At 51.0% G+C, this 20,608-nt stretch overlaps 2 protein-coding genes across 2 annotated transcripts in view; one reads left to right on the forward strand and one right to left on the reverse strand.

Moving 5' to 3' along the window:
* Window positions 1–4,435, reverse strand: part of atat1 (alpha tubulin acetyltransferase 1) — a 46,722-nt gene extending 42,287 nt beyond the window's left edge. Inside the window, exon 1 of the mRNA XM_052043993.1 lies at window positions 4,013–4,435. Within this exon, the coding sequence (XP_051899953.1) occupies window positions 4,013–4,107 (95 nt within the window). The 5' untranslated portion in view covers window positions 4,108–4,435. The remainder of the gene's footprint in view (window positions 1–4,012) is intronic.
* Window positions 4,436–8,958: 4,523 nt separating this feature from the next.
* Window positions 8,959–20,608, forward strand: part of gnl1 (guanine nucleotide binding protein-like 1) — a 35,286-nt gene continuing 23,636 nt past the window's right edge. The window contains 3 exon segments of the mRNA XM_052043746.1: window positions 8,959–9,185; window positions 12,786–12,954; window positions 14,781–14,917. Coding sequence (XP_051899706.1) covers window positions 9,110–9,185; window positions 12,786–12,954; window positions 14,781–14,917 — 382 coding nt within the window. The 5' untranslated portion in view covers window positions 8,959–9,109.

A 20,608-nucleotide genomic window follows, 5' to 3' on the forward strand; every position in this document is an offset into this window, starting at 1 on the left:
TAATGATACGCCAGCACACTTTTATTTCACTTTTTATTTTAACAGGTTACACAGTAGCTTGAGAAATTTTCTAGCGAACCAGGTGAATTTGAAGGGAGGAGGAAACATCCAAACACTCCAGAAACTGGCTCTGACCGCAAACTTCCCCATGTTCTCAACCCCTGGTTTTCTGGACCCCAATCTTGGCTCCAGCCACACACCTGACCCACAGTCTTGACCCCAAGCCCTGGACCACTAGCTCCAGCGGCTAACCCTGCTAGCACTCCAGACGCCCAGCTCACACTCCAAACTAATGAGTGTGCCAGAAACCGAGCTTGTGTTAAAGACCTCAGTGATGTTTAGGCTTCTAGTCTTGCCTCCTTTATCAGGACTTCTGGATGGCGAATTACCAGAGTTTTACTGTATCTGTCCAGAGACAAAGGAGGCATGACGAGAAGCCTAAACATCAGAGGTCTTTAGAACAAGTTCCACATTCACCAGTAGATACAGGCGAGCCCAGCGTTACTAGCAAACAGTATCCCGATTTTCCGTTATGCAAAGCCATGTCATCTGTGCGTCCTTCAAGAAGTGTGAGTTGAAAAATAATTATTGTCTTTTTTTCTAATAAATTCCATGACAGCAAATTTAATTCCGTATCTCAAATTTTTTGGTGGTGAATTCTGCAAGGGCAAATTTCCGTTACCTAAACAGCCATAACACAGGGGTCGCCTGTATTATAAGCAAGGCCATTGACAACAGGCTTAACACTGCACTGGGATATGTCAACACATCACGTGCACCCTATCCAATAACAGAGTGACCACACCCTCTTCATGAATGCGTGCAGCCTCCCAGAGTCAACCATCTCCTTGAGGAAAGCTATTCTCTGTCAAAACCTTTACCTCATTCTGCTACAGACATTGATTGATGCTCAGTTATGCCCCTCTGGATGGCAACAGAGGTCCAGTCTGTCACTTGTGACTCGTTTCTTGTGCATGAAGAGTTTTGATAGAGGAAATGATTTAGGGAAAGGTAGTGTATTGGTTAATTTACTGGATTAATGATCCAGAGACATGAGTTCAAATCCCACCACAGAAGCTGAGGGATTTCAAACTCAGTTAATTAAATTTGATATAATCATTTAAAAATAGTTAGGATAAGTTCTGGTTATGACAATAACTACTCAACTGAGAGTCATAGAGTTGCACAGCAATGAAGTGTTGACTGGACGGTTCTGACCAACAGGCTCAGAGATGCACTGGATGGGTCTCCCACCCTGACCAGGTCTGGCAGGAAGAACTTTGTGCTGCTCAGGGATATTTATTCACCCAAATTTCCAACACCAGGTTCTACCACTCACCTACACACAAGGAGCAATTTTACACTAGCCAAGTCTTTGGGGTGTAAAAGGAAAGCAGAGCACCCAAAGGAAACGCATATGGTCAAAGAAAGCGAATGCGCAAACTCCACACAGACGGCACCAGATAAAGCCAGAGACATTAGGGCTGTGAAGCAATGGCTCTACTAGCTGTGCAGATCTCACTCTGGTTTTATTGGTTTGCTGCACTGAGGTCACGGTTCACTGGGTTGTGGTGATCCCTGACCTCCTGTATAATTCAGAGACTTGGACCACCTACAGCAGGTACATCAAGGCAACATCAATGTTGTCTCTGCCAAACCCTCCAAATCCACTGGAAGGATAAGTGAACCAAATAATCTCCCAGAACAACATGCCCCGCTAATTGATACTTAGTGGGCTTCATTGAGTAGGGCTACATCCTTTGCATGCCCAACATCAGATTCCAAAACAGTCACTCCCTTCTGAACTCCGTCATGGGAAGAGATCGTCAGTGCACAGAGGAAAAGATGTTCTCAAAAGCCTCCTTGAAAAACAAGGCAACATCCTCACCGACTCTTGGGAATTCCTGGCCCATGATTTCTCCAAGCAGAGGAGAAGCATTTGGGATGGGACTGAGTGTCTCAAGTCCATGTGTCCGGTAGCACACTGAAGCCCAGCATAAACGGCAGGAGGAGAGCACCAGCCCCCCAAGCCATCCACCTGCCCCTCCTAACAGCCACCACCTGCCTCACCTGTGACAGAGCCTGTGGGTCCAACATTGGGCCCATCAGTCTCCAAAGAAGCAAGAATGGAGGTAAGTCACCCTCAATTCCAAGGGGCTGCGTAAGAAGATTGAGCCGTTAACCGAATCCGTAAGCAATAACACGTTTCAGAGGTGCGACTCTCCAAGGCGGCAGAGGCAATTAGGTTAAGGTCTCCCTATACTTAGCTGTGTCACTGCCTGGGCATCTGTGCCTGTTTCACATTGGCCTTGGGAGGTAGAGTGAACCACAGTGAGGCCATGCTTATTGGCACAGATCAGTAATGGGATCCTTAAAGTCACGGCATATCCGGCAGCTCATCGAGTCTCTTGAAGTCGTCGCTGTCAATCCAATTAGTTGAAAGCCTTGTGGGTCTGGTTCTGGGGGCACCAGGTCGCCACTAAAAACCGGCAGTAACAGGCCAAACAGAAGCTTAATGGGATGCTCCCCCGCCACAGCTGATGGGAACTAGGTGATAACTTGTGGAGTTGCTTTACATGGCCCACTTCCCCGTATTTCTGCCGTCACAATCACCCAAGCCATTATCCACTTTGTCTGCAGAACCAAGACAGAACGTGTATGAAGGAACACCATTCACAGGCTGTTGATAAAGAGGGAGCAGAGCCACACTAATCCTCGGCAGGCACGGTAGTATAGCAGTTAGCGTAACGCTTTGCAGCACCAGCGACCCAGGTTCAATTCTGGCCGCTGTCTGTAAGGAGTTTGTACGTTCTCCACGTGTCTGCATGGGTTTCCTCTGGGTGCTCCGGTTTTGTCCCACATTCCAAAGATGTATGGGTTAGGAAGTTATGGGCATGCTGTGTTGGCGCCGGAAGTGTGGCGACACTTGTGGGCTGCCCCCAGAACACCCTACGCAAAAGACGCATTTCACTGTGTATTTCGATGTACATGTGACTAATAAAGAAATCTTATCTTAAGTGGTCACAGCTAATGTGGTGTTATTTTAAAAAATTGAGATTGCCCTGTGTACAACTAGAAACATTAACCTGCTGTTGCAATAATTGAATAAATTTTCTATTAAATATATAATTTAATGCTGTAAAAGAGGCTGCTCATCAACAGTGAGGAATCTGCAACAGAAGCAGGTCTTGCCAACAATGACCACATATTCAGTTCTACCCATAGATCTTCTGAATTTACTCGTGATTCTCACTCTGTTCTTTAGGTTCAGTCTGGTGCACAACAAATAATCTTTCAAAGATCTAACCACAGAAATAAAAGGAAGTTCCAATGTCTGCTGAGATTTGCTGTGTAGACTTCTAGCTTCCCAAGTAATGTTCACCCTCTTTCTCTCATCTCCTTTTATTCCTCCTCCAGGTTTACAAGCCATCAACTGAATTCTTCTTTCACTAGGGTGAACATTTACTGGTATTTGCATTGTAGTGCACTTTTCTCCATTCCCAACATTCACACATTGAATAAACTATGCAGTTACGAGGCAGAAGGGCACATACAGAGGGAAGAGATGGGCACAGGAAGGGGGATGGAGTCTAGAGGAGGACATAGGGAGGGTGGAGAGGAGTCGAAGGAAAGACCGGGCAGAAGGGTGTCAGGCAGGGAAGGAAGGAGTCAGGGAGGAAGGAGGGTGGATGCAGGAAGGGGAGGTGGAGGGAGTGGAGATGGGGAGGTGGGGGTCCAGGGCGGGGTGAGGGGCATCTAGGAGGGAAGGGGGTGGCGGGGGAGGGGAGGGGGCGGGGAGGGAAGGGGTGGCGGGGGAGGGGAGGGGGTGCCGTGGGGGAGCAGGCGGGGAGGGGAGGGGGTGCCGTGGGGGAGCAGGCGGGGAGGGGAGGGGAGGGGGTGCGGTGGGGTGGGGGAGCAGGCGGGGGTTTGGAGCACCAGCTGGGCAGAGGATGGATGGGTGATGGGGGGAAGACACCCGGGTAGACAGAGAGCCCTTCAGGGCAGCACTCACTTGCTGGAGCTGCTCCTGCGGCCGGGCTGCAGGTGGTGATCCAGGACGGTGATCCTCTCGGGGAAGAGGGGGTTAATGTCGAACGGGAACTCCATGCTGGACAAACCTCAGCAACAAAAGGCAGCGACCAGAGGCGAGTGCGCACAAAATGCATGCAGGATCGGTCGGGGTTTTTGCACGGATCCCAACACCCCACCGACCTGCGGCCCGGAGTCACCCGGGAGCCGGGGCCGGTACCGGCCGCCCCGCTCTGGGCTGCTCCACCGCCCAAAGACAAAAAGCCCGACGGCCCGCGAGTGATTTATTTCAAAACCAAACGCTGAGGAGAAATGTCATTCAATTCAAACATGCGGCCGCAACCCCCCTTTCCCGCCCTCGGTTACAACTGCCAGTGGCTCGGACACCGAGTCGCCCTGGAGACCGGCACCGGGCAGCCCACTTCCGGCAGAGAAGGGCGGCGGACGTCGCGTCACCATCCCCCTGCCATCTTGGGTGAGGCGTCGTGTGGCCATTGGCATGGGTGCCGGCTGAGACAACGTCGAGTTTGCAGTCAGATGCAGAAATGCATGCATGCATGCACGGGTGCAGTGAAAAAAATTACTTGCAGCAGCATCACAGGCACATTGCTTCAGATAAGCAACATTCACAAGAACATCCCCATAATAATTCCCCAGCCCTCCATTAGGAAACGTTTTAAAGAAAAATCTGCTTAGAATATGTCTTTTGTTTAGGAGACACAGGAGACTGCAGACGCTGGAATCTGGAGCAATGAACAATCTGCTGGAGAAACTCAGCTGGCTGAGCAGCACAGATGAGGGGGGAGGGGGAAGGAATTGTCAACGTTTCTGGTAGAGACCCTGCATCAGGTTTTTTGTTTATACAATTTTCTGTACAATTCCATAAAAACACACAAATATAGAAGCAAAAAGCAGATCAAATGGCCTCTTTTGCCTGGCAATAGTAAATAAGATTATTGCTGTAGTATTTGTAAATGTATCTGGCATATGTACGATAATTGATTTTTTTGATATGAAAGGAATCAAGTGCTGGTGTTGGAAGGTAGCACTGAGGGAAGTGCTCCCCTGCTCTTCAATCACTTGCCAGCTCTTGCTCCCACCACTCCTCGCCACCTCTTCATTACTGGCTATCGGCTACCTCCCCTCTTTCAGTCGAGATGAAGGGTCTTGACTCAAAACGTCAACCTTCCATTTCCTTCTACAGATACTACCTGACCTGGTGAGTTTCTCCAGCGGCCCATTTTACTTTGTTCCAGATCCCAGCATCTGCAATATCTTGTGTCTCCAATCACACTGCTGAGTTACTTTGATTTACTACCTTGGCTTTAGAATTGCACACTGAGGACATGTACCCTTATTACTGACCATTAAAAGTCATCAAAGATGGACAAGGTACCACAAGGTATGAATCACTGTCAATGCAATCAAGATGAGGCACTAATTGGGCAGGCACGGTAGTGTAGCAGTTAGCGTAACACCTTACAGCGCCAGCGACCCGGGTTCAAATCTGGCCACTGTCTGTAAGGAGTTTGTGCGTTCTCCCCATGACTGCATGGGTTTCCTCCGGGTGCTCCGGTTTCCTCCCACAGTCCAAAGGCGTACGGGTTAGGAAGTTGCAGGCATGATATGTTGGTGCTGAAAGCGTGGCGATACTTGCAGGCTGCTTCCCAGAACATTCTACGCAAAGATGCATTTCACTGTGTGTTTCGATATACATGTGACTAATAAATATATCTTATCTCTAGTTATAAGCACCAAAAAGAAGTCTTCAACTGTTGCAAGGATTCAGGGAACCACACAAACACCACGTAAAGCTCAAAAGAAGCAAGTGGTATTTGTGCAGCATGAAGTGAATGCAAGTGGATTGTAACCAGTCAAAGAAATAGTGGGAGTAATTGCAAAGGATAATGAAACCTGAAAATACTGCACAACTTGAATCATTTTTGGGCATGGCTTTGTGCTATGGCAGATTTATATTAGATCTTGCACATCAATTATTGAAGAAGGACAGAAATGTAACTAGGCCTGAGAACAGAAATCAGCAAATGATTTATACAAGAAAGAGTCCAGGAAATGAGTCAGTGTTAGTTCACCATGAAAAAGCACTTGCGTGTGATACTTTCAGTTACGGAATCAATCATGTAATAGACAATGGTCAAAGAGGGAAAAAAACAACTGTGTTTACATGTTTTATATTGAGCGTGATTTCTCTCAAAGAGTGAAAGAAGTTATGCTCAAATGGAGAAACAGACATTAGAAACTGTCTTTGGAGTGAAAAATTTTTTCAATTCATATTGGACAGACCTTTTACTTTAGTAAGGTGTAGCTAGCAGTTCTTGTTCCTGGGTTAACAATATTGACAATACCTGCGTTGAAAAAGTAAAGATCTTTTATTTCAATATTACGTGAATAAACCATGCTCAACATTTTGGTGCTAAGAGTCAGCAGTTTTATATATTGGTCTGGGTTAGATAAAGGTCTTGAAAAGCTAGTAGATAAATGAAGTGCCTGGCAAGGTTACAGAGTCAAGTCAACTTTACAGAGTTGGAAATGGATGCCAAGATCTTTCCAAAATCTAAGCATTATTTATTATGAGAAAGGGATTCACAGATATTCATTGAAATGGATGCAGTCTTTTTCCCAGGGAAAGGGAATCAAAAACTAGGGGGCAGAGGTTTAATGTGAGAGGGGAAAGATTTAAAAGGAACCCGAGGGGCAACTTCTTCATATTGAAGGTGGGCGTACATGGAATGAGAAAGTGGTTGAGGCAGGTAAAATAACACTTAAAAGACACTTGGTACATGGATAGAAAACGTTTAGAGGGATATCGACCAAACACGGGCAAATGGGACCAGCCTAGATGGGCATCTGGGTAAGCATGGACGAGTTGGGCTGAAGGGCTTGTTTCTGTGCTGTATGACATTATAATATTTTACATTTATTTAATGCATCCTTGCAATTTGTTGCAGTACTCTTGAATATTGGATATCTCCTGCACTCCTACATTAACTTGTTGTCAGTTGACCATTTAGATTGTAGTTTTCAATCCAAAGTCTTAAACACTAGCACAAATTGTCAATTTTTCAAATCATTTACTTTTTCTAGTGAATGCAGCCTAGACAACTCAATCTCACTGCATACGACAGTGCCACCATCCTGGGAATCAGTCTGGTGAACCTCTATGGCAACCATATCCTTTCTCAGATAAGGAGACCAACATTATATACATTGCTCCTGGTGTACTATCACTGAGGTATTGGTATTGGTTTATTATTGTCACTAGTACTGAGGTACAGTGAAAAACTTGTCTTGCATACCGATCGTACAGGTCAATTCATTACACAGTGCAGTTACATTGGGTTAGTACAGAGTACATTGAGGTAGTACAGGTAAAAACAATAACAGTACAGAGTAAAGTGTCACAGCTACAGAGAAAGTGCAGTGCAATAAGGTACAAGGTCACAACAAGGTAGATCGTGAGGTCAGAGTCCATCCCATTGTATAAGTCTTATCACAGTGGGATAGAAGCTGTCCTTGAGCCTGGTGGTACGTGCCCTCAGGCTCCTGTATCTTCTGCCCGATGGAAGCGGAGAGAAGAGAGAATGTCCCGGGTGGGTGGGGTCTTTGATTATGCTGGCTGCTTCACCAAGACAACGAGAGGTAAAGACAGATTCCAAGGAGGGGAGGCTGGTGTCCGTGATGCGCTGGGCTGTGTCCACAACTCTCTGCAGTTTCTTGCAGTGGTGGGCAGAGCAGTTGCCGTCCCAAACCGTGATACATCCAGATGGGGGGGGGGGGGGGGGGAGGGGGGAGGGAGGGGGGAGGGAGGGGGGGGGAGGGGGGGGAGGGGGGGAGGGAGGGAGGGAGGGGGGGGAGGGGGAGGGAGGGAGGGGGGGGGAGGGGGAGGGAGGGGGGGGAGGGGGAGGGAGGGAGGGGGGGGGAGGGGGAGGGAGGGAGGGGGGGAGGGAGGGAGGGGGGGGGAGGGAGGGGGAGGGAGGTAGCAGGGGTGAGGGGGTTATGGGGAAGGCAGGGGAGGTGGGGGTGCAAGGGAAGGGGAGGGGGGAAGGGGGTAGCAGGGGTGAGGGTGTTATGGGGAGGGAGGGAGGGGAGGTGGGAGGGGGAGGGGAGGAGGCAGGAGGGTGGTGGGGGAGGGAGGGGGAGAGGGAAGGGGGTATGGGGAGGGAGGGAAGGTGGGAGGGGGAGGGTGGTGGGGGAGGGAGGGGAGAGGGAACGGGGTATGGGGGAGGGAGGGAAGGTAGGAGGGGGAGGGTGGTGGGGGAGGGGGTATGGGGGAGGGAGGGAAGGTGGGAGGGGGAGGGTGGTGGGGGAGGGAGGGGAGAGGGAAGGGGGTATGGGGGAGGGAGGGTAGGAGGGGGAGGGTGGTGGGGGGGAGGGAGGGAAGGTAGGAGGGGGAGGGTGGTGGGGGAGGGGGTATGGGGGAGGGAGGGAAGGTGGGAGGGGGAGGGTGGTGGGGGAGGGGGTATGGGGGAGGGAGGGAGGGTAGGAGGGGAGGGTGGTGGGGGAGGAAGGGGAGGGGAGGGGTCGATCACGTGGTCCCAAGGGGGCGGGGCCGGCGCTGGAGGGTGGAGCGGCGCGAGCCGGGGGCGGGGCTTACGCCTCCCGCCTGCGCGCGGGCTGGGACAACCGTTACGACCCCGGGCACGCGCCGGGGGTCAAAGGGGCGTGGCCGCAGTGAAATGGGGGCGGGTCCGAGAGCACGAGGTTGGGGCGGGCAGGCGGACAATGAAGGGGCAGGGCCAAATACGTCACGGCCAGGGGGTGGGGTCCAGCGAGGAGGCCCCGCCCCTCTCCCCTTCGTGGCAGAGTGCGTCGTGACGTCCAGGCGAAGGACGCGGGGGGAGGGCAGCGTCCAATAGGAATACGGGCAGCCGGGGCCCGGGGGCGGTGCCGAGTGACGTGAGGCCGGCGGGCGGCGCCGATTGGCTGGACGCGGGGACTGGAGTGAGGCTCCGGAGCAGAGGCGAGCGCCGTCTCAGGCCAGGCAGGGCCTGAGGTTCGCAGTGCGGCACCGGGGACCTGGGCAGCCTTGAGGCCGAGGCCCCGAGCGGAGCGGAGCGCCATGCCGCGCAAGAAGCCCTTCAGCGTGAAACAGAAGAAGAAGCAGCTGCAGGAGAGGCGGGAGCGGAAAAGGCAGGGTGAGTGATGCAGGCGGGGAGGCTGCCGGTGACACGGTGCAGGGTGCCCGGTGTGCACGGGCAGGGGACGGTGTCAGTGACGGGTGACACGGTGCAGGGTGCCCGGTGTGCACGGGCAGGGGACGGTGTCAGTGACGGGTGACACGGTGCAGGGTGCCCGGTGTGCACGGGCAGGGGAGGGTGTCAGTGACGGGTGACACGGTGCAGGGTGCCCGGTGTGCACGGGCAGGGGAGGGTGTCAGTGACGGGTGACACGGTGCAGGGTGCCCGGTGTGCACGGGCAGGGGAGGGTGTCAGTGACGGGTGACACGGTGCAGGGTGCCCGGTGTGCACGGGCAGGGGAGGGTGTCAGTGACGGGTGACACGGTGCAGGGTGCCCGGTGTGCACGGGCAGGGGAGGGTGTCAGTGACGGGTGACACGGTGCAGGGTGCCCGGTGTGCATGGGCAGGGGAGGGTGTAAGTGACACGGTGCAGGGTGCCCGGTGTGCACGGGCAGGGGACGGTGTAAGTGACGGGTGACACGGTGCAGGATGCCCGGTGTGCATGGACAGGGGAGGGTGTAAGTGACGGGTGACACGGTGCAGGGTGCCCGGTGTGCATGGGCAGGGGAGGCTGCCGGTGACGGGTGACACGGTGCAGGATGCCCGGTGTGCATGGACAGGGGAGGGTGTAAGTGACGGGTGACACGGTGCAGGGTGCCCGGTGTGCATGGGCGGGGGAGGCTGCCGGTGACGGGTGATACGGTGCAGAACGCCTGGTGTGCATGGTCAGGGGACGGTGCCGGTGACAGGTGATACGGTGCAGGATGCCCAGTGTGCATGGGTGGGGGAGGGTGTCGGTGACAGGTGACACGGTGCAGGATGCCCAGTGTGCACGGGCAGGGTGTCGGTGACGGGTGACACGGTGCAGGATGCCCTGTGTGCACGGGCCGGGTGTCGGTGACAGGTGACACGGTGCAGGATGCCCAGTGTGCACGGGCAGGGCAGGGTGTCGGCGATGGGTGACACGGTGCAGGTTGCCCAGTGTGCATGGGCAGGGCAGGGTGTCGGTGATGGGGGGCAGGGTGTCGGTGATGGGGGGCAGGGTGTCAGTGATGGGTGACACGGTGCAGAATGCCCAGTGTGCATGGGCAAGGAGAGTGCATGGGCTACCATAGTGCAAAATATCCAGTGTGAGTGTACCACTGACGAGTAATTTATGCAGTGTGTACATTGTGAATGATCGGAATGAGCACCTGTCGGCAGCCCAATGATGGGTTATTGAGTGTAGAGTGTACAGAATTGCACCTGGATCACACTGATAAGTACTGTGGCTGTAATGGCGTGTCAGGGTCTGGCCGTCCTATGATGACTGACTCACCTCCTGATAACACAAAGCCTTTGCATCGATTACAAGGCAAAAGTCAGGAGTGTGGTGGAATATATTCCACTGGCCTGGGTAAGTGCAGCTCCAACACCACTTGACGAGCTCAATGCCATCCAGGACAAAGCAGGCTGTTTGATTAGGACCTCATGCTCCATCAGTACTACATTGTGGTTGAAATGTTTACCATGTGGATGTATTCCACAGGTACTATGGAACACCACGAGGTGACATTGCAGCTCTATAGAACTCTGGTCAGACCACGCTTGGAGTATTGTGTTCACTTCTGGTCCACCTCATTATAGGAAGGATGTGGAAGCTTTAGAGAGGGTGCAGAGGAAATTTACCAGGATGCTACCTGGATTGGAGAGCATGTCTTATGAGGATAGGTTGAGTGAGCGAAGGCTTTTCTCTTTGGAGGGGAGGAGGATTAGAGGTGACTTGATAGAGATGTACCAGATAATAAGAGGCAGAAACTGTGTGGACAGTCAGAGACTTTTTCCCAGGGCAACAGTGGCTAACACGAGGGGACATAATTTTTCAGGTGACTGGAGGAAGGTATAAGGGGGATGTCGGGGTAAGTTTTTTTACACAGAGTAGTGGGTGCGTGGAACACACTGCCTGCAGAGGTTGTGGGGGCAGATACATGAGGGACATTTAAGAGACTCTTAGATAGCCCCCTATTTTTCTATCATTCATGTGTCTATGTGGGAGGGAAGGGTTAGATAGATCTTAGAGCAGGGTAAAATGTCGGCACAACATTGTGGGCCGAAGGGCCTGTACTGTGCTGTATTGTTCTATGTTAAAAACTTGCAGCAGCATCACAAGCATCGAGAGGATGTCTTATTCACAGTGGTTGCCTGGCATGTCTGATGTGTCTTCAATATGCTCACCATTTCTGTCTGTGCACCGCTGTCTCTCAAAGACGCAGGCTCAATGCTGACATCATTAGGCCACTGAGTGGGTTTATAGCTCCATTAGGAAGGTTCCCTTCAAATCAGAAAGGAATAAATGGCAAAAAAAAATCTAATTTTAAAACTGATAATAGAATAATTAACAAAAATTTAGCAAGCTTGGAGCCACCCGATCAAAACCCATACAAGTCACAGGGAGAGCATGCAAACTCCAGACAGGCAGCACTGGAGGTCAGGATTGAACCTGGGTCACTAGAGCTGTGAGGCAGCAGCACTGCCAGCTGCACCATCTCAGTTGAGGCGCAGTATCGATCACTCCATCACAGGCACAACCCTCCCCGCTATCGGGCACATCTTCAAGAGGCGGTGCCTCAAGAAGGCGGCATCCATCACTAAGGACCCTCACCAACCAGAACATGACCTCTTCATGTTACTACCATCGGGGAGGAGGTACAGGAGCCTGAAGACCCACACTCAACGATTCAGGAACAGCTTCTTTCCCTTCGCCATCAGATTTCTGTACTGTTCATGAACACTACCTCGTTATTCCTTTTTTGCACTATTTGTTTTTGCAATTTATCGTAATGTTATATTGTTGCAGTGCAGTGCACTGCTGCCACAAAGCAACAAACTTCACATCATATTAGTCAGTGATAATAAATCTGATTCTGAAAGCAGTATAATAGCGCAGGTAGTGGAGCTGCTGCCTCACAGTTCCAGTGAGTCGCATTCAATCCTAAACTCCAGTGCTGTCTGTGACATTTGCACGTACTCCTGGTGACCTGTGGGTTTCCCCCCAGGTGCTCCACTTTCCTCCCACATCCCCAAAGACGGGAGCATTGGTAGGTCAATGGGCCGCTGTGAATAAGGTAAGATTTCTTTATTAGTCAGACGTACGTTGAAACACTCAGTGAAATGCATCTTTTGCGTAGTGTGTTCTGGGGGCAGCCCGCAAGTGTCGCCACACTTCCGGCACCAACATAGCATGTCCACAACTTTCTAACCCGTACGTCTTTGGAATGTGGGAGGAAACCGGAGCACCCAGAGGAAACCCACGCAGACACCAGGTCACTGGTGCTGTAAAGCGTTACGCTAACTGCTACACTACCGTGCCCCTAGTGTGTAGGTGAGCAGTAGAATCTGGGGGGAGATGATGGGGCTGTAAGGCTATAAAATGGGTTTAACGTACGATTGGAGTAAATGGGTGATTGATGGTTGGCATGGTCTTGGTGGGCCGAAGGGCTGTATGACTTATGGTTTGGATCCTCGGGGTATTTTTGGTCCGTCTCTGAGCTGCCTGTCGCCCTTGCCGTTCTCTTTCAGGCTTCCCCGATGGCGTGCGGTCCAGCTCCCACAGCCGGAGCGGGAGTCACGACCGGCACGAGGAGCAGACGGACACATCAGACAGCGAGTCCTTCTCCCTGCAGGTCCGGAAAATCAATCAGCAGCCGGCGCCGCGGAAACCGGGAGAGCAGGGATACGACCCTAACAGGTGATGAAAGCGGAAGGGCCGTCTGGGTGCCTGCCGGGTGCAGAGGGGGAGGAGAAACCCTGGCTGTTCACTGACTGTTCCCTGCTGGATTGTGGTGGGTGCTGGCAGGGTCACCAAATGTTGCTCAACCCTTCGCTGCCCTCTAACTGCGCGGCTCATGCTACCAATTCAGACAGAGGAATCGGTGGGTCTGGAGTCGGATTGGGAAAGGAGTCAAATCGAGTTTATTGTCAAGTGCACAAATACGGTGAGCTACAAGTACAATGAAAGACTTGCTTGCAGCAGCGTCACTGGCAGATAGATTCAGACAACGCACAGAAAGTAAATGATAGAAGACATGAAAAAAAAGACAAGACGTTCATACAAAATAAAACAGACAAACAAGTCCATGGTAGTGCAAGAGGTGGGCCTTTTCGCCCATCTACAACTATCCTGCACTAACCTCTGCCTTGCCTACTTGCCCCTCAGATCCCCTTTTAAACTCCTTCCTCTCACCTTAGACCTCTGCCCCCTTGTTTTTGCTACTCCTACCTAGGGGGAAAAGATATTGACTATCTACCCTATCTATGCCTCTCATAATTTTTATGCACCTCTGTCAGGTCACCCTTTGGCCTCCTTCACTGCAGGGAAAACAAACACAGCCTATAAATCTCTGCCCATGGCTAAAGTCTTGCGACCCTGGTGAATCTCCTCTGCACTGTCTCCAGCACAACCACATCCTTGTGAGGAAAAAGTCTCCCGTTCCTTGCATTTTCTGTCCCTCCTGCAGGTCTGACCCCCACCACCACGCCCCACCCCCCCAGAACACTGAGTTTTGAGTTTTGTTCCTGATCTGTTGATGTGCCAACACTTACCATGCTTTTCCCTTCTCACCCTGAGCCTCTAGTCCTTCACTTAAGATAAGTTAAGATGAGATATCGTTATTGGTCACATGTACAACGAAACACACAATGAAATGTATCTTTTGCGTAGTGTTCTGGGGGCAGCCCGCAAGTGTCGCCATGCTTCTGGCACCAATGTAGCATGCCCACAACTTCCTAACCCGTATATCTTTGAAATGTGAGAGGAAACCAGAGCACCTGGAGGAAAGCCACGCAGACACAGGGAGAACATACAAACTCCTTACAGACAGCGGCGGGAATTGAACCCGGGTCACTGGCACTGTAATAGCGTTACGCTAACCGCTGCACTACCGTGCCTGAGGAGGTCAGTGGCAAGAGATCAGGGAGAAGGCCACAGCACTTCAAAATGGCCTTGGGAGGTACTTGCATCTGAGTTACTGCACCTCCATCAGTGCAGGGCTGTCTTGGTAATAAATGGCCCCTTGTGCACGGCCCTGCTAGATTCAGGAGGGTGCCATCGAACAGTCCCAGGGCAGGGGCGGCAGGGATTTAGATACAGAGTGAAGCTCCCTTCATACTGTTCCATCACACACTCCTCAGGGCCACCACACACTTCTCTAAGGGCTTGTGCTCCAAGAACGACCAAAGGTCCGATTGTGCACCTCCTGGTCCCAATCCAATCCCAACCGACTTGCCACCAGTTCCTTGGTCTCAAATTGCGTTGGAGTTGGGTGCATTCTGCCGATAGGCGGGAGCTTCTCAACATGTTTCTTATTGGTCTTCCTCACCTGGTGAGTGCAGGAACCAGTCAGAGGGACCCTAGAATGGGGCCCAACACATGAAATAAGAAGCCTATAAGCTCTTTGGGTCCACCACGCCAGGTTTGGTGACTTGTGTTCCAGAATATCTTTGGCTCAAGGCAACGCTTCTTACCTCGGCTCAGTAGTGTTACTAATACCACCTCCCACCCCCTCCTTTGCCCAGGTTCCGGCTGCATTTCGAGAAGGAAAGCCGGGAGGAGATCGAGCGAAGGAAGAAGTTCATGCAGGAGAAGATCATCGAGCTCATTCCAGAGACCGAACTGGAGGTGGACATCGATGACATCTACAAGCCCGGGTCTGGTAGGTGACTCCCGTCCTCGGCGCGTTTTGTTTCACCGGCTGCGACTGCCCTGGAATGAATGTGGCATCTTCCATAGGTTGGATGCTGCTGTTCTATTGAGAGCACTCCCTCAGGGACAGAAGCTCCACACTTCTCAATAGCTTTGGGCTCTGCATCTCCCTGCTTCTGCAGCTGAGCCTTCGAAGTTGCAAACCTCCATCAGTCGAACCCTGGGGGGGGGGGGGGGGTGGTGGGAGGTGGGGAGAGGTCCTGGAGCCCACTGTAACCAATTAAGTTTTTCTTTGAACTGTAGTCACTTTTGCACAACAGGGAAACGCAGCAGCCAATACGCGCACTGCAAGCTCACTCAAAGCATTGAGAAGGTGGCAAGCAAAGCAATGATGCATCAGGGATACACACTGGCCAAGGGATCAGGGAGAAGGCCACAGTGTTTCAAAATGGCCCTGGGAGGTATTTGGAGGCCTTCTTTAAACCACATCTGAGTGACTGCACCTCCAGCAGTGCAGGGCTGTCTTGGTACTAAATGGCCCCTTATGCACTGCCCTGCTAGATTCAGGAGGGTCCCATCGAACAGTCCCAGAGCAGGGGCGGCAGGGATTTAGATAGAGTGAAGCTCCCTCCACACTGTTCCACCACACACTCCTCAGGGCAGAGACAGACACAGTGAAGCTCCCTCTGCACTGTCCCATCACACATTGCCAGGGCAAGGGCAGAGGGGCAAGATAAGGAGTAAAGCTTCCTCTAGATGTCCCACCAAACTATCCCAAGGCAGGTATATCGCAGATTAGATGCAGAGTAAAGCTCTCTACCCTGTCCTACCAAACTATCCCAAGGGCAGGGATATCACAGGTTAGATATGGAGGAAAGCTCCCTCTACCCTGTCCTACCAAACTATCCCAAGGGCAGGTATATCACAGGTTAGACGCAGACTACAGCTCCCTCTACGCTGTCCCATCAAAACACGTCCAGGGCAGGGAGATTCAGGGTTAACTAGTGCAGCCTCTTGTTCTGCTAAGTGCAGGCCAATTCAAGCCCTTTTCTCAAGGCGACTCGCATCCCAGAGGGAATCATCTTGGGTGGTTCCTCCTCCCCATCAGCAGCATGGAGTAGGGAGGAGCTTGAGCGGGTTTTAAAGATTGAGAACGCGACGATGAACCAGTTAAGTCGCCTGGTGGCTCTGACCTGGTGACCTCCGGTACCTTGGCGAGCTCTGTGCTGCTCATTCTCCACCCGACTGGCGCTGTCTGATGTCCGAGTGACCTCCGGCGAAACTGGGAAGGGGAGAAGAATGAAGTGGTTTGCCACAGTGGGCAAAAGAAAAGTTGGAGCTAACCACGTGTGGGGTAATGTGGAATTAACCAGGGCCTTGATTTAATTAGCTCTGGTGATGTCTGGAACTGAGCAAGATGGACCAGAGTCAGCTAATCCCTGCTGAGATGGTAGTAACCATGAGTGATCCCTGAGGCAGAGCCGGAGCTGGGAGGGCTTCCTGCTCTCCTATCTGCTAGACTAGTGCCACCATGGGTGAGGGTGTGCCCGAGCTTGGCCCCATGCCTCTCGCCATTGAATATGGCCTTCCTCGGTGAAGCGTTGAGGTCCCTTCAGGAGCTCAGAATGATCAGATTAGGGAAAAAACTGGTGGTACCACCCATGGGTTAATCGAGGCTAGGCCAGGGTAGCAAGCGTGAGCAAATTCGCACGTGTGTGTTAGAACCACAGAGCACTATGGCACAGAAAACAAGCCATTCGCCCCTTCTAGTCTGTGCCGAAACTTTATTCCACTAGTCCCATTGACCTGCACCCGGTCCATAACCCTCCAGACCTCTCCCATCCATGTATCTATCTAATTTATTCTTAAAACTTAAGATTGAGCCCGCATTTACCATGTCAGATGGCAGCTTGTTCCACACTCCCACCATTCTCTGAGTTACCACTCTCTGTTACTGATACTTTGACCCATTCCTACAGCCAGAGCCTGGGGCTGTAACTTTCTCCACAGAATACCCCGCGTTGTTAACATTCCACAGCAGTCAGCGTTTCTATGACTGACATTGCTTACACCAACGCACTGGAAAAATGCCCTGTCACCAACAACAGCTGCTTCAGCAGGAGCCCCTCCAGTGGGGACAATGTCACCCAGGATCTTTCTGGCAACATCAGTTCGTAAATCAAACAAAAGAAGTTGCTTTCATTTTTATACTCTCAACAAAGCATTGTTAGGCAGACCACTTCCTCCTCCAGGCTCTTAGTTGATACAGCAGAGCTTGTCACTATTTTCCTGCAGATACTCCTAGGGGAGGGATAGCAAGTAAAGCTCCCTCTACATTATCTCATCAAGATCTCTCAGGACAGCATATAGTGTAAAGCTCCCTCTAATGCCATCTGATTGCATACTCTCAAGATAAGAACAGTAGAAGTTGGATACAGGGTAAAGTTTCCTCTACACTGTCCCATTAAACACCCCCAGTATGGGCATAGCATGGATTAGATAAAGAGTAAAGCTCCCTCTACATTATTCCATCAAACACACTCAGAACAGAGACATTATGGGTCGGATACAGTGTAAAACTCTAGCATGTCCAAATAAGGGGTCTTGACTCGAAACGTCGACTCTATTTCTCTCCACAGATGCTGCCTGACCTGCTGAGTTCCTCCAGCATCTTGTTTGATGCTTGACGTTACAGGCTGGATACAGAGTAAAGCTCCCTCTACATTACCCCATCACACACTCCCAAGATGAGAACAGTATGAAATTAGATGCAGATTACAGATTCCTCTACACTGTCCCATCGCACATTCCTAAGGCAGGGGCAGCACGGGGTAGATGCAGAGTAAAGCTCCCTCTACTCTGTCCCATCACACACACCCAGGGCAGGGTTGGATTAGATGTGTAGGTTAGGTTTTCTTGTACCTTTTACCGAACTTAAAACAAAAACCCTGCCCTTACTGTTTAACATTTAACCATCTCTGAGTAGTAGGTCCTGAGCCCAGCCCAGCCCCCCAAGGATGTGGGTGGAGGGGACGCAATATCACTCACTTCCCTTCCACCAGGAAGAATCGAGTTCCAGCTTGTCACCGTGCACTGTGTCAAAACCCAGGGCTAACTGCAGCTCACTGTATGTCTTGTTTACTCTCCACTGCAACACTTGCACACATTGCTTCCCTTCCTAGTGAGGCTTGCTGGACAAACTTGCTGGCTGGCCCGATACTGCCTTTGCATCTACCAGGTCCCTCGGTCAACCCTTCAGCTCATTACATCTAGAACTTGTATTAAAAAAAACCCCAGTGTGATGCCAAGGGATGACTGGTCTGCACTCTTACAATTGTGTTGGTGGGCGTTGAGCTGAATTGTTTCCCAATGACACTCTGCTTCCTATTACAGAGACCTCTGTCCCTGCAGTCATTGATGATTGAATCTTAACACGGTTAAAGAAGTCATTGCCTCTCACATTGAGGCAGGTCATCCATACTATATGCACCGCCCATTCCATTGTGGTAGCACTTTAAAAAAAATTTTTCAGTAGAAACCTCTCCCAAATTGTTTACTAGATTTATCCATGTCCATCTTGGGTTCAAATGACTGTTCATTCTGCCCCTGGTTATTTCTAGAATTTTCCCCACCACCGTCCAGTTAAACAAGGTGGTGTCTATCAACAGAAACCTTAAATTTCCTTGGTTTAGGATGCCATTTGGCTGCATTCCCATTTGTCCCTTACCCCTTTTCCCTGTAATCCATTCTCTCTCGCTTCCCATTCAGCTTGCCCCCCGATCCTCCTGCCATTCTCCTATACTAGGAGTAATATACAGTGGCCAGTTCAGCTACCAATCTCAAGCTGTTGGGATGTGGGAGGAAACCGGAGGGCCCTGAGGAAATCCGTGCAAACTCCACACAGGCAGTGCCGGAGGGCAGAATCGACCTGGGTCTCTGGAGCTGTGAGGCACCAGCCTTGCTTGCTGCGTCACTGAACTGCCTGCCAGAACTGAAAGTTGCAGTATTTTACTGTCTCTGTGGGTGCTGATAGAACACATTGGCAATCTCGATTGTGCATTGGGATTTGCAGAAGAGTGCAACTTGGAGCCAGCTCCAGAGAGCTGTGGTTAAAGAGGTCATTGCCTCTTGCATCAAGACTGATCATCTGTTCTATTCCCTTGTGGTAGCACGTTTGACGTTCTTCCTAACCTTTCAGTAGAAGCCTCTCCCAAATTGTTTACTAGATTTATCTGGGACCATCTCAGATTCAAATGATAGTTCATTCTGTCCCTGGTTATTTCTGGAACTTTCCCCACCACCGTCAGGTTAAACTAACTGGATTGAGGGTGGTGCTTGAGGATCGGAAAACTACAAGAGTGAAGGGACTAACCTTACAGACCAATTAGTCTGCCTTTGTGGTGGGGAAAGTTCCGGAAATAACCAGGGAACTGAATCAGCAGAACAAGTGTGGATTCACTGACAAATCCATGCTGGGATGCTGTAAAGGCTAATTGCATCCAGCTAAGCTGATAGTCTCTTGGTGAAGTGACAGAGATGGAAATGTGGTCAATGCAGGGGTATACAAAAGGCAGTTGATAAGGTGCCACACAATAGGGTTGTTGTCCAGCATGAAGACCATGGAATAAAAGGGGCTGGTGCATCCTGGAGGGAAACTTAGCCGAGTAACAGCAACTAAAGTAGTTGTGAAAGGTTTTTGTTGGAGTAGAGGGAAATGTTTACCGGAGTTCCCCAAGGGTTGATACCAGAACCGCTTTTTTTTTGAGAATCCATGCTGAGCATGGTTCCTCTCTCCATTGATTGCGTTTGCCTGTATAAGGCCCGTATCCTTCTACTTCCCTATCCAAGAACCTGTCCAAACACCTTTTAAACGTAATAGTATCTGTCTCCAGCACAACCTCTGGCAGCTTGCTCCAGATATCCACCACCTCTGTGTGGAAAAACTTACCCCTCACATCTCCTTTAATTTCCTCACCTTGAACCTGTGCACTCTGGTTCTAGACTTTCCTGCACTGGGGGGAGGGGGTAGTGGGAGTTTCTGACCATCTATCCCGACTGTGCCTGTCATTATTTTATAAACCGCTATAAGGTCACCCCTCAGCCTCCGACGTTCCAGTGAGAATAAGCCCAGCCTATCCAGTCTCCCCTTGCAATGGCATCCCAGGCCACATCCTGGTGAATTTCTTCTGCACTCTTTTGCTACCACATCCCTTTTGTAGTGTGGCGACCAGAACTGTGCTCATCACCCCAAGCGCAGCCCGACCAATGTTTGTAGGGCTGCAACATGAAATTCCAACTCTATTACTGACCTCCACACAGGTTACTGTGCCTCCAAATTTTGTCTCACCTGGAAACTTGGAAATAGTGCCCTGTACACCCAAGTCCAAGACATCAACATATATTAAGGCAGAGTGGTAGCTGTTGTCCACATGGACTTCAGTAACTTTTTGTTTTAGCCAGTGAGACAAGGTCCCCCGTGGTAGGCTGGTCCAGAAGGTTAAGGCACAATGGATCCGAGGCTTATTGGCAAACTTGATCCAAAACTGGCTGAGTGCTAGGAGGCAAAGAGCAGTGATGGATGGGCATTTTCTGACTAAAATCAGTAAGCAATGTACTGCATTGAACATTCCAAATGTTCAGTGCCTTGGCTTCTGAAGGCAATTACCAGTTGTCTTTTCCATTACCCTGTCCACTTATGCCA

Source organism: Pristis pectinata, chromosome 34, assembly GCF_009764475.1.
Source record: "Pristis pectinata isolate sPriPec2 chromosome 34, sPriPec2.1.pri, whole genome shotgun sequence".
Taxonomy (NCBI): domain Eukaryota; kingdom Metazoa; phylum Chordata; class Chondrichthyes; order Rhinopristiformes; family Pristidae; genus Pristis; species Pristis pectinata.